Genomic DNA, 12676 nt, shown 5'->3' on the forward strand with positions numbered 1-12676 from the left:
ACCGCGGTTGCAGAGCGTCCCTGTAGGCGGAGGTGCATACCAATCTACTACCAAAGCATTCATGGAATCGTTCGACGACACGCCCGTGGTCAAAGCGCAGGTTGTGAGCGTGTATGTGGACAGCTTGAAGCTTGTGTGGCAGGTCGGGATTGCCTTTGCTGCACTTGGAGTGCCTTTGTCTTTGTTTGCTTCGGAGGTCTTATATTACGCAACGAGTTGAATACGGAGTTTGGGTTTGAGGAGAGAAAGACGGAGGTTGTCGAGGAAGTGAAGGTGTAGGAGCATCTCGACCACGGTGCAAATATCGGGCCTCCTGGGTGAATTTGAGCAATTGTACTGGAATTAGAACGCTTAGGGAATGGCTAGAGTTCGTGATGAATACTTTATATTGTAATAGCAGGAGTATTACTGGCGACACGTGGGTCCTCCCAGACACGGCGGCAAAGGGCCTCAAGATCGCCAAGGACACTGATTTCTTCGAAGCTGGAGGCAACTCCCTTTCCCTAGTGCGGCTACAATCATTCATTAAAGAACGGCTAGGAGTCCAGATTCCCGTGGTGGAGTTGGTTGTGTCCTGCTCACCTGAAGCGATGGCTCGGCGACTCTCATCAAATCATTCGGTTTCTTCAAGTATTTTGCATGGGAGGACGAGGCATGCGTACTGGAATCAGATCAGGATCTGGAATACGCCAATCTCGAAGCTGATCCTTCCAGTATAACTGGCGATGCTGGCAAAATCATGATCATCACCGGTGCTTCCGGATTCCTTGGGAAACAAGTTCTCCAAGGCCTCGTTTTGTCTTCTACGGTATCCGAAGTGCACTGTATTGCCGTTCGCTCTCAAACATCCATGGAGAAGTTAGAAGCGATAGGGTCTCCCAAGATCATCGTTCATACCGGAGACCTGGCTCTTCTCCGTCTAGGGCTAGACATCACAACGGCTCGGTCACTTGCATCAAAAGCCATCATCGTCCACAACGGTGCTGATGTGTCCTTCCTGAAATCGTACAGCTCACTGAAAAAGACCAACGTGGGCTCAACCGTTAGGCTTGTTCACCTCGCAAAACCACGTCGCATCCCCATTCATCTCGTCTCCTCGGCCGGCGTCGCAGGATTCGTTCCGCGCAATGAGCTACTTCTCCGTGAGGTGGGTGTAGCTGCCTATCCACCACCTAGGGGTTCGAGTACACACCGTTACCAGATCGCAAAGTGGGTGAGTGAGTGTCTCCTTGGAAGGGAAAATCAACAATATGGCCTTGATATTGTCCTGCATCGACTAACGAGTATTGTGGGGGAGGGGGCTCCCGACGCCGACATTCTGGACAATCTCCTTCACTATTCGAGGCAGATAGGGCTGGCACCGGACATGGATAGCTGGGATGGTTATCTATATTATACAAGTTTAAACCTACTCTGTACTGTCGGTACTAGTCGGGAGAGTATTTTGAAAGAGGCGGGTGGCTTGCTACACCAGATTAGCACTATCCGGTCCATCACACATATTGTTGTGCCATGGCTTAGGGGAGTATACTCGTGAAACAAGTACGTGAGCTGGAAACAAGAAGACTAAAACTAACAACTTCTATAGACGTTAGATCGCTGAATGGAAACTAGAAGTGCTGAGAACTAAGTCTGCAAGACAGAGACTTGTTTTCTTTGGGACACCTCATCGAATGCCAGGATGACCACCTAATTCTTCCTATAGAGACTTAGACGAGGTGAGTATTGCCTTTCAGCTGAAGTCTTAGAGGTTGCCGGCGGATATGTTTAGGTGGTACGCAGGTTCATCTAAGTTCGAATCACGAAGGTCTATACCGTTTCTATATCGGCTCGGACAATTCAGGTTATAGGAAGGTAGCACAAAACTTGTTGCAGCTTTGCTCACCCAGATGATGAGAGAAACTTGCAGTAAAGTGCTTGAACTGCCCCAAGCTCCTAAAATAATATTCCCATCGTCTTTAGTTATGAACATGATTAGTACATGATGTTAGCTCAGGCAGGCACTTTTGTGCTTACTCCACGCTTCCCGGCTGCTCAGTGACCAAAAAGCGGCGGTGCAAACAGAACAAACTTCTCTTCCTGTCCGGTTGGTCAGCTGACATGGAACACTCAGCCAATGACGTCGATATCATTTTCCATTTCTATAGAATTTACGATGGTCGACTCTTCAGGGCCGGGGAGACCTTCAGAGCTATATAGAATACAATTCCATTGCATCCCAGCCCTGGTGGCCTGACACGAGATGCAGTTGCGTCGTGAAACAGCCTGGCAGCACTTGTGCGACATCTCTCGACCTGGGACAGTGGAAAGGTGTACGGGCGAAGGTACCTGGTCTGCTCTGTTGTCAAACGCGGACAGTCATGGCTCGAATCCCGGGCTAGAGTCTTGCAGGAAGAGAGTCATGTCGCATTGATAAGATTGGGGATATGGTGAGACGACGCCGAGGTCCGCGGCTGCAACGGTAAAAAAATTACATATGTTCGTAGAAAAATCCCCGGAACACCAGTTGCATCTCAGATGAGCACAGCCAGTGCGTCGCACAATATCTGCAATCTCCTGAAAGTACTTTTTTTTGCCTCTGTCCCTGTGTGTTTCTCGTTCTTTCCCACCCTTTTCTTTCCCTTGTTGTGTCTTCTCCTACTTTGTGTTTGTCTTTCCGTATGTCTTCGCCCGCTATAGGACCTTAGTATTATTTTCCCCGATAATGAAAAGCAGAAAAATTAGAAGGCTCAATTGAACGTCAAAGATGTACATACAAAGGCCGAAGGTACGAACGAGAATAAAGATGAAAATGGTGTCGAGCTGAAAAACGAAATGGGGAAAAAGAAAAGACAATATCTTCGGCGCAATAGAGAATTTTAAAAAGTCAAACCTTCAAGCCGCATCATACCATCGTACACGCCTATTTTTCCATCCTTATACCTCAACATTCAGTACAATTTTGGTCGGGCGTGTCCCACAAAACAGTGCCGAATAAGGAAGCCCTTGCGCGATCAGCATCCCCATCGCCCGATTCGATCATTGGTGGGGTGGCCGATCGAGCAAGACATAAAATGGCCGAGGCATCTTAAGCCGCCAGGAGGGGCTCCTTCTCCGCGTTCACGGCAGGATGCTCAATCGACTCCGCCACCGCCACGGGTTCCTCCTTCACAGCCACGGGCTCCTCCTTGGGTGCCTCCGGGAAATCCGTAGTCTTAAATGCGGGCTCGGTGTCGATCTCCTTCTTGATCACGGGCTCCGGGGTGGAAACCTTGGCCATCTGCGGCGATACGGAGCGACGCTGGCCGATATATCCCTGGGCCTTGGCGCTGTAGTCATCCACGTACTGCTTCATCAAGCCCGTCGCATGGGAGGTCCGTTCCTCAGCAAGGTCCTTCAGTTGGTGGGCCTGGGAGTTAACAACTTCTTGGATGTGCTCAATCTGTGCATCGATGACTTCACGGTTGTTCATGTAGACCAGAGGTCCAATGTAAGCGATAATCACGGCGATCAGAGACAGGCCCCAGAATGGAAGCCATTTGATCAACCAATAGGCGCTGAAGGCGGCCGCGAACGCCTGTCCGGGTGAGAAATTTATTAGTGGAGGGCACTTCTACATCGATATGTTCACAACTTACAGCGACCGTGTGGACGATGTTCTCGGCAAACAGGATGCGCTGGAATTCGAGGAGAACGAAGTTCAGGAGCTGCTCGAGGTCCTCATAGACTCCCTCGATGGTCTCCTTCGGGATGGTGTAGTATTTCCGAGGGCGGAACGAGCTTGCGAGGCCCTGCGACAGCACGAGTCGACCACCGAGCTCCGCGGCAGCGGTGACTAGACAGGTCAATTATTGCCCCGTTTCTCTCAAACGGGAGATCGCAACTCACATCCTAAAGCCACGTAGATGAACTTAAAGAACCAGCGGAGCAGAGGCAGGTAACGGGCGGCGAAAATAAAAGTCACGACGGTCGCAAACGAAGCAGCGGTAGCTCGGGGTTGTTCCCACTGGTCACCGGTTAGGTTGAAAGGGTCTATCACGGTGCAATGGCTCACTCACGCTCAGGAGGCTGTACAACAGGGAGTGGTAGTCTGGAACGAATTAGCCGTGGTTTCGTGGCGTTGTGGACTCGCTTCACCACATACAAGTCAGGTGTTGGCCGGTCGCAGTTGTGGTCGAGGGCGTCACACGAGCGTTTTTCAATTCGCGTAGCTCTTGTTCGGTACGGGCTGCTTCCGACTTGATGTGATCAACAACGGGCCCTATTAAGAAATCTGTCAGGTCCATTGTCCCTTGGCCACTGGCTTTTTAGCATCGCGGGTGTTGTCGAATTACCATTAGTTACGGCATTTTTGATACCTAACGATAAGTGGTTAGCATCAGGTTGTGGAACCGTTTCCAATGACCCTTTTCGGGGAGTTTTTGAGAATGGAAAACTAAGATTCCGTCAGCTATTGCTCCTGTGCCAGTCAATCACGATCCAATGGATTTCCCGCCTACCTTACTGCTTCCATTGGTGTCGGGATAGCTCACATCGCCGGGTCTGGTGCTGTCGGCCATGTCGGAAAGATGTTTGTGCAGCCCTGACGCTGGGTAAGATAAGAAATTACAGAAAAGAGAAAGGTGAAAGGGAGGATTAAAATAGGCACCACTTGTATCGTGGAGGGATTGAATGAAGTAATCAAGAAGAGAAAGAGCGAAAGAGAAGAAGAAAAGAGGGGGTGCAGGGTAAGAGTTCTGGGGGGCCTGTGAGGGAGAAGAAGATAGGAGAAGGTGAGGGAGGAGGGTGATGCAATTGACAAGCGAGAGAGAGAGAGAGAGAGCCTAGGGGCCTGAAAGGGTCGTGTGAGGGAAACCTACTACGAACTACAATGGAATTTCTCTTCTGACTGGCGTCTACGCCGCTTTTTTTTTCTTTTCTTTGCTCAAAAAGAAATACTGTTAATTAGTCTGTTGATTGTCTTCACAGATGACACTATGTCGATGGAGTATTTCCAAGCGTTGTTTTTTGTTGTTGACTTTTATTTCGGATCTTCTTTGCTTTCATTTCTTTAAATATTTTTTTAAGAGGTATTTTTGCAATGACTGCCTATCATCGTCATTGTTTGAAACAAACGAACCGCTACGTAAGGATTACGGTACCTTTACCGCGGTTCCTTTTCTTAGTGTGTCTCAAATTCCCTTTTTAGTTCTTCCTTTCCGCCAGTCCAGACCAATAGACATGTGATCTTTTTTTACTTTCCTTATGAACTGAGCTGCCAACTTAACTTTCCGACTTAAATGTTTAGCGTGCCGCAAGTGGTTGATCTAAACACTTGAATAGAAAATAGGAAGACAAGGGAACCCTCCAAGGAAGAAAGAACAGAGGGGGGGGATATTTAAAAACAAAATAAAATAAAATAAAATCTAAACAAAAGAAGCTGAAAAAAAACATCGTGTTGTTCTTGTACGGGCGGTAATGGACAAGTCACAAGTGTGAAATATTAAGCCTCCTGGTTCCTTAGGTGGCAGCTCTGAGCGGCTCTAGACGAGCTACTGACTGACTTTATAGGAACTAGCGGTCCGCACCGTGCTGCATGTAAAGTTGGTCTCGAAGCAATTTGTGCGGGAGGATGATTCCCAATCAACACTCCAGACCGGGTTCAGAATTCAGTCATCCTGGATGTTCCAAATCCAACAGCAAAACGGTAGGTTTGTTGTCTAGGAGCTATACATCGTGTCCAAACAGATGTGGTGCTTCTAGCAAAGAATTCATGACGGGCGATCGTTTCCGAGGTAGATCGAATGCGATGAGCGGTGTCTCCCGTATATTTAGAAACCCATGATGTTGTAGCCAGCGCTGCGATCCTTTTGAGCGTTGCAAACGTGGCTAGTGGAGAGCTGCGTACCCTGCCCAACGAGACGATATCTGATCGATTCCCCGGGTGAGTTGTCAGATGCGCGATACAGCTTGGGCCTCGAACACCGCTTTTGCTCGTTTGGCATGATTTTCTGAATGCAGTCGGACAAAGCATGTCGGTTTCAAGGATCTTCGACCTGCGTTCTTGACTTCATTTGTCGGTCAACGAGTTTGAAACAACGTCTTTGCTTCTCAACGTCCGACGATGCTTGGGCCGCATTCCGATGCCTAAGGCCGGCCGTATTGCCATATCTATTTCATGGAAGAAAGCAAGCTACGAGGTGCAGATGGATGTGAGTCCAACACATTTGACTTCTATTTTGATTGAAATATTCATGCCAGTGCCACGATTCCTAAAGGAATGAACCAAGGTACTCCAGAATCCTTACTTATAGAGCTTTCTCCTCACTCAAACACGTTGCCATAAGCTGTCTCGGTTAATCTGCTCTATCAGTTCAGTCATGAAGGTTTCGCTGTAGTTAGTTCACGGGTAGCTTGAGCCCAGTACGATTAATAGTACCGGACAGAGTCGCAGATTGTCGCTAGAACTTCAGCATCAACCGATTAGCATTATTTTACTAGCCATCAAGCCCTTCAGGTTCTCCTCAGTAGATGGGTATCTATAGATAGCCCTAGCGAGAAACCCATGGCCGTGGATGAAAAACCCTAAGGCACATACAAATGCTAGACGTAAGGGACATTGACTTTACTACCCTACACCGCAAGATACCAGCATGCACTACAAAATCCAAGGGATGAACTGACTACATCTGGTAACACCTAAATTCATTCCCTCGGCTTCTTCAGGTACAGATCTCTTTATCTTGACTCCCAGAACGTGACTCGTTTCGCCATTTCTCAATCCGGACATATATGGATCTAGATTCCGCCGACATGACCATGACATCATAACATCCGGAAAGCTCTTGCGAATCGAATTGCTGAACCCATTAAATAATCTTCAATCGAATTACTTGTTGAAAGAATTAGCTGCAGAGCGCAGGAACTTTCTTTTGACTGGGGTCGAAGCGGGGAAGTGGAAGTGCACTATCCATTCCACGCATATTACAGTCTCAGTAAATATAATGTTGATATAAAAGGAATAGGAAATTCATATATTCGTACTCGGTCTCATATACTAGACCATGACTGTTGACAAGCATGCCGATAAGACCCGGAAAATTCATGCCTGTACAATCAGGCACACATGATGTAAAGTCACGTGTGTAGGTGGGACTCACGCGTTTCCCGATGTTTTGATGCCTCGACTCTTGCCGACGACGGACATCCTCAGCCCACCGACGACAACCAATATCCACCGACTCCACGCCAACTTTCAATGCCGCTGTCGCCCCGGCCGCTATCCTAGTTCGGGCTTTGTTTGCCCCCGTTTCACTCGTTCAATCTGAAGATCGACCTCAACTGACCGCCGGCTGGGAATCGCGTTTGTTTACATCGTCATGGCCGCTAGTGGCGCGAGGGCGCAGAAGCCTGTGGGCTCTGCGGCATGGATTTCCACGGAGAAGGAGAATTTTACGAACCTGCTCAATCAAGAGATGGAAGAAGTGGAATACCCGGTGCGCCATGAGATGGATTGGCTGAATGAGCATATGGCCGAGATCTTCTCCAACAACCAATTGTCCGTTGCGACCGACGTACCCCCCTACATCCGTTCCCGTGCTGACACCTGCATAGTAATTTTACGGAAGCGTTTAAAACTCCCGGGAAGCTGAGAGGCAAGACGCCTCGAACTGCACGCAAAAGGGATCCGGCCGAGAGCCGAGTGGTATGTTTCCCATTATCCCTGGCTCGTCTTCGGCTCTACTGACCTCTTTAGCCCTTGAGTGAGATCTTTTCAACGTCGCATAATAGGTTTGAGGATAAGGTTGCAAGTCCAACACCTCACCGCTCCCCTGCTAAACAAAAGGCCCCGGTTTCCATGCCTACTCCTGCTCCAGCGGCCGCTACACCTACAAAACCCAAGCACGCTACAGAGAATGCCCCGCAACTTCGGTACCCTGATCTCAGCAAGAACATGAACTCTTTCACGACGTACAACACGGACTCGGGCTACCATGGAATGCCGGATGAGGGCGAGGAGGAAGAAGAAGATGACGATGTTGTTCTGACACAGGTGCAGCCTGAATCGCAAACATCCACTCAGCCCTTCGACAGTCAGCCCACCCCTAAAGATGTACAGGAACATCGTTCTTCAATTAGCCGCCGCTCCACGGGCGCTTCCTTCCACTCAGCCCGCGAGGACGTTCAACAGCGCGGAAACACGGTGGAGCCTATGCAAGTTGACTCAACTCCGAAAGAGGCCACAAAGGAACATACTCCCCAGCCGCTGCCGAAGGCGAAAGAACCAGAGCCAAAACCAGAAAACGAGGTGCAGCCTGAGCCTGAACCTGAGCTTGAGTCTGAGCCTGAGATACAACCAGACGCGGAGCCCGATGTCGAAGACGACGCAAAACCTGAATCGAAAGAGCCAACTGCCGCACTGCAGCCAGAACCGGAACAAGCAGAAGAGCCAGAAGAGGTACCAGAAACTCAACTACCAGAAAAGACAATATCGTCACCTGCAAAATCATCTCCTATGAAAACTCCCGCTCCCCAGCCGTCGGAGCCTCATGAAGAAGAGAAGGATGACGCAAAGGATGAGATGGCCCTGGACGATGAAAATTTGGATGATATTGGCTCGCCTTCGGATGGCTCTACTCCCGATCGCCCGCTGATTCGTAAGAGCAGCCTTTCTTTTGCCTCGCTCCCGGCTCGCGAGCCTCTCATGAAGAAGAGTCTGGGTGGTTCCCGTATCTCCCGAACAAGCCATATTGATATTGCCAAGATCAACAGCACCGGGGGCTCTGGCTTCTTCGGTAGGCAGACTGGTGGACACAGATCAACTCAGGCTGCTCTAGATGAGAATGCGGCACATGATGAGAAGATGGACCTCGATGATGATAAGGAGGGCTCCCAGGAAGACACGGACGCAGACACAAAAGCCAGCAAGCTGCACAACAAGTCATCTACCCAACGATTGCATGAGAAGATCAGTATGCTTGGCAAACTTCAGCCATCACGACCTACAAAGTCTATTCCGGCGGTCCAGGGCTTGTCCTCAACACAGGTAACCTATCCAGAGCTTCCGTCATCTAAAGCCGATGCCAAACCGGAGACGAGCTCCCAGAAATCTCGCGAAACGCCAGCTCCAGAGCCCATGGAAATGGAGGATGACGATTGGATCCGGCCCTTGAGCTCCCCCTCGAAGGCAAACTTCCCCAGAGGTCAGACAGCAGATGCTCCAGAGAAACACTCTGGCGTGGATGTAAGCCATAGCATTGACCATGATGATGATGCTTCTGTTGCTCGAAAGGAGCGTGCAGCCCCTGAAGAGCCAGCGAGATCCAGCGCAAAACAAGGCTTGGAAGCGGTCCTTGGCAAATATTCGACCCCAACGTATTCATCCCCTCAGCGCCCTAGTCACCAGGCCAAAGCCTCCACTTCACATATGGATAGCCAAGTGTCGACCACTCCTACAGGCTCTCCTATCGCTCAAGACGGACTGGTGAGTGCGTCGAAGTCCAGATTACAATCCATCGTGAGGTCTGCTAAAGGCCTTTTCACGAATTCTGGTGGTGTTGCTGCGGCTGCAAGAATGGAGGCCTCTTCCCCGGACGAGCACAGAGTACAGCGCAGCGAGCGTGTTGAGCCAGACAGAACCAGTAGGAAAGTGCCACAACCAACGCGGGACCACAGCCCCCCGCGACAAGAAGGCCGCAGAACACGAAGCTCTACTGAGCGGGAAGAGCGTCGAAAGCAGAAGGAACTTGAAGATCGCCAACGTGAGGAGGAAGAAGAGCAGGCAGAGAGGGTACGGCAGCAAGAAAAGGAGAAGCAAAGAGCTGCTCAGCTCAGGGCTGCGCAAGAGAAACTGTCGGCTGAAAATGAAAGCCGCAAGGCTCCGGTTGCACCAACTCCGCAGAAGATATCACAACTACAGAAACATTCATTGAGAGAGCCAGAGCCTAGCTATGAGGCAACCTCGAAATCCACCGCCCGTCCGTCTGTATCACAGCAGCAGCAGTCAACCAGGCAACGCCCTCCCAGGCCCACCCGAGAAACTCTACAAAAGCCGAAGCCTCAGCCCCAGCCCGTGTCAATCCGTGTTGGCAGCGCTCTTTCTCGTCAAATACCCTTAGCCTCCTCTTCAGTCTCCGGTGCTGCGGAGTCCAGTGTTCCGGCACCCACTCCCGCTTCCGCTTCCAAGCAACCTACCTTGAAGAAGAAGGCGAGCAACTCATCTTTGCACACAGCGTCTTCCAACAGCAGCTTCAAGAGCTCTGTCTCTAGCCAGACACAGAGAAAAGCCCAGCTCGCAAGTGAAAGAAAGCGAGAGCAGGAGGAACGCGAAGCGCGCCGAAGAGAAGAACAAAGACGCGAGTTGGAACGCAAGCGTGCTGCTCAGCAACAAGAGGAAACACGTCGACAAGAGATGCGCAGTCGCGCGGAGGCTGAGCGTCGAGAGCGACTTGCTTCCGAGGACCCTAAGAAAGCCGCCCAGATGCAAGCCATCGAGAAGCGGAGACTAGAGAATGCCCGCAGGCTTGAGAGACAGGGTAGTCAGCAACCCGAGATGGTAAGCCCAATACTAGTGCCAATGTGTTGGTTTTGAGAACGATACTGATGGTGAATATTAGAACACTGTGCATCCACCAGAAAGACCGGCTTCGCAGGCTGCTCGTCCCGCTTCACGACTGGGCTCCATGCAGCCGTACAACCGCACAATCAACCCACCTCAGCCCAATCCGGCCAAACCACCCAAGAGAGGGCTAGATGACGAGCCAGGTCATCGCTCCGCAGCACCGAAGCCTGGCGCTATGCAGCCTTCTGGCGAAACTAAGCGAAGGAGAACGGAGGACGAGCACAATCCCGTGATGCGACCTACGATGGCCCCGCCGATCCGTCAGTCGAACATCCGTAAAGAGTCGATGATCCGCAAGGTAAGAATTCAACGGCTCTTGATGAGGTTTTTCTCATGGGTACTGACGTGACTAGGAACCTACAAAGCCCTCCATGTATGGCCATACACAGCCTGGTTCTTCGATATTCAAGTCTACTCAATCACAGCGACCTGCGCATCCGATGGACATGGCCAAGTACGCGAGTGGCAAGATACCCTTCGCGGAGCCGTCGAACGCCCCTCAGCCGGCGACGCATAAGACCCCAGTTGCCAGTTCTTCGACTCAGAAGGCTGCTCACAAGCCATCGCCGAACTATCCTAATGGCGAGAACATTCATCTGCCGGAGATCGCAACTGACAGTGAAGACGAGGACTCTGATGCCGAGATGCTCCCCGTGCCGAAATGGGCTCAGCCCAAGGAGCTCGAATCGATTCTGCGGCAGCAGGAGGGCTTGGAAGCGGATTCCATTTTCGGGCCCATTGCTCCGTTCTCGCTGGAGGAGACGTTCAAAGCTGACAAGAGGATCAAGAAATTCCGCGAACGCACCAGCAGTGCAAATTGGGCTGGTACTGATGCACTCACTCAGGAAGAAATCCGACGGGATCTTGCTGAGCGACAGCGTTTGCGACTTAACGGGGGGTGGAGTTTCAATTAGTGTCTGTTGCATGGGTTTATTTTGATACCGTGTGGCTTTTTATTCTGGTTTGTTTTAGTAGGAGTAGACTTATGCGTTGGCATGACTGGTCGGCGTTATTGAGATTGGACACTTAGCTGCATTATGAACATTATAATCATGCATTGACTTATGTTGCACTTTCATTCCTGTATGCGTCTGGATAATGCTTACTGGGTTTATGCTCAGTATGGTGTTTTTAACTACAATCCTCAATTCGCGTTATGTTCGTTGGCTGCAGTGATTGGTAACATAGTCTAATAGAGATTACGCCTATCCAATATTTATATGTAACCCACAGCGGTATCACTATATACATTCGCATACATTGTCCACATTCCACACACAAAACAGAACTCTACCATCTATCAGCAAAACAACTGCATTAATGTAGGAAATTGCTCCAAAAACTAAGAATAAGTAAACCAACCAATAATCCTAGAAGACAAGTTAGAGCTCCAAAGCCACACGACAATGTATAGCGTGAGAACAAGGGTTATGGAAATCAATACACTTTATATCTTCATTAATATAATTTAAAACGGAGAGTCCTTCAAATAAGAAGCATCATTGGTCTAGTGGTAGAATTCATCGTTGCCATCGATGAGGCCCGTGTTCGATTCACGGATGATGCATTTTTTTTTTTTTTTTACATACACTCAAGTATGCAATAATCTATACAATCATCACCACCAAACAATACCCTTCGTTTTCTTTTTCTGTCTCTCACTTATCCTTTTTCTTTTTTTTTTTGCCACCCATCAAATAACTAAACGACAAACTACCCCCTCTGGACAATCCATCCCACTTTTTCGGAGTACAGATCAGACATAGCCGTACCACGAACACATCTACACATAGTCACTATGACTGACAACCATCCACAGTGCTCTCTGTCCAGAAAAGCCTAGGCACGAATGAATGTGACCGGGACATTCGTCGTGATGGGGACGTAATATTCCTGCCATTGTCCCGGATGTCCAACGATTCGAGTATGGGGTTCTATTGTCCATGCTTATCCTGCGATCCCGGTTCTCTCTGTGTATCATATAGCTGGGGGGACTGGGGATGGAGTTATCGGGTTGGTAAGGCGGCGGTGAATATGATTGTATTGGGGGCTGCGGGGGGGAGGGGGGGGGGGGGAAAGGGTTTAAGGTGTTTGGGG

At 49.9% G+C, this 12676-nt stretch overlaps 3 protein-coding genes and 1 non-coding gene across 4 annotated transcripts; 3 read left to right on the forward strand and 1 right to left on the reverse strand.

Annotated features, from left to right (window-relative positions):
- Window positions 1-509: 509 nt before the first annotated feature.
- Window positions 510-1640, forward strand: BDV38DRAFT_201081 (male sterility protein-domain-containing protein). The gene has a single exon (XM_032052451.1). The coding sequence runs from the start codon at window positions 740-742 to the stop codon at window positions 1535-1537; it is 798 nt and encodes a 265-aa protein (XP_031908832.1). The 5' UTR covers window positions 510-739; the 3' UTR covers window positions 1538-1640.
- Window positions 1641-2740: 1100 nt separating this feature from the next.
- Window positions 2741-4742, reverse strand: BDV38DRAFT_201001 (uncharacterized protein). Its single transcript, XM_032052450.1, has 7 exons — window positions 4484-4742; window positions 4314-4337; window positions 4124-4240; window positions 4038-4069; window positions 3868-3985; window positions 3618-3814; window positions 2741-3556 (listed from the first exon to the last, which is right to left on the reverse strand). The coding sequence occupies exons 1-7, from the start codon at window positions 4536-4538 to the stop codon at window positions 3068-3070; spliced, it is 1032 nt and encodes a 343-aa protein (XP_031908833.1). The 5' UTR covers window positions 4539-4742; the 3' UTR covers window positions 2741-3067.
- A 2354-nt stretch (window positions 4743-7096) lies between these two features.
- BDV38DRAFT_260423 (uncharacterized protein) lies at window positions 7097-11733 on the forward strand. The gene is made up of 5 exons (XM_032055923.1): window positions 7097-7516; window positions 7573-7663; window positions 7715-10513; window positions 10575-10877; window positions 10933-11733. Exons 1-5 carry the CDS (start codon window positions 7338-7340, stop codon window positions 11491-11493), a joined length of 3933 nt encoding a protein of 1310 aa, XP_031908834.1. The 5' UTR covers window positions 7097-7337; the 3' UTR covers window positions 11494-11733.
- Window positions 11734-12075: 342 nt separating this feature from the next.
- On the forward strand, window positions 12076-12146 carry BDV38DRAFT_t216. The gene has a single exon. It is a non-coding gene; the product is annotated as a tRNA-Gly (tRNA).
- The last annotated feature ends 530 nt before the right edge of the window (window positions 12147-12676 follow it).

This window comes from Aspergillus pseudotamarii (assembly GCF_009193445.1).
Source record: "Aspergillus pseudotamarii strain CBS 117625 unplaced genomic scaffold BDV38scaffold_77, whole genome shotgun sequence".
Classification (NCBI taxonomy): Eukaryota; Fungi; Ascomycota; class Eurotiomycetes; order Eurotiales; family Aspergillaceae; genus Aspergillus; species Aspergillus pseudotamarii.

Coding starts and splice junctions, on each gene's coding strand:
- BDV38DRAFT_201081 (XM_032052451.1), top strand. CDS start 740: ATGATCATCACCGGTGCTTCCGGATTCCTTGGGAAACAAGTTCTCCAA.
- BDV38DRAFT_201001 (XM_032052450.1), bottom strand. CDS start 4,538: ATGGCCGACAGCACCAGACCCGGCGATGTGAGCTATCCCGACACCAAT. Junction 4,241..4,313: donor CAAAAATGCCGTAACTAATG/GTAATTCGACAA, acceptor ATTTCTTAATAG/GGCCCGTTGTTGATCACATC. Junction 3,815..3,867: donor CATCTACGTGGCTTTAGGAT/GTGAGTTGCGAT, acceptor TGACCTGTCTAG/TCACCGCTGCCGCGGAGCTC.
- BDV38DRAFT_260423 (XM_032055923.1), top strand. CDS start 7,338: ATGGCCGCTAGTGGCGCGAGGGCGCAGAAGCCTGTGGGCTCTGCGGCA. Junction 7,517..7,572: donor ATCTTCTCCAACAACCAATT/GTCCGTTGCGAC, acceptor ACACCTGCATAG/TAATTTTACGGAAGCGTTTA. Junction 10,878..10,932: donor AAGAGTCGATGATCCGCAAG/GTAAGAATTCAA, acceptor TGACGTGACTAG/GAACCTACAAAGCCCTCCAT.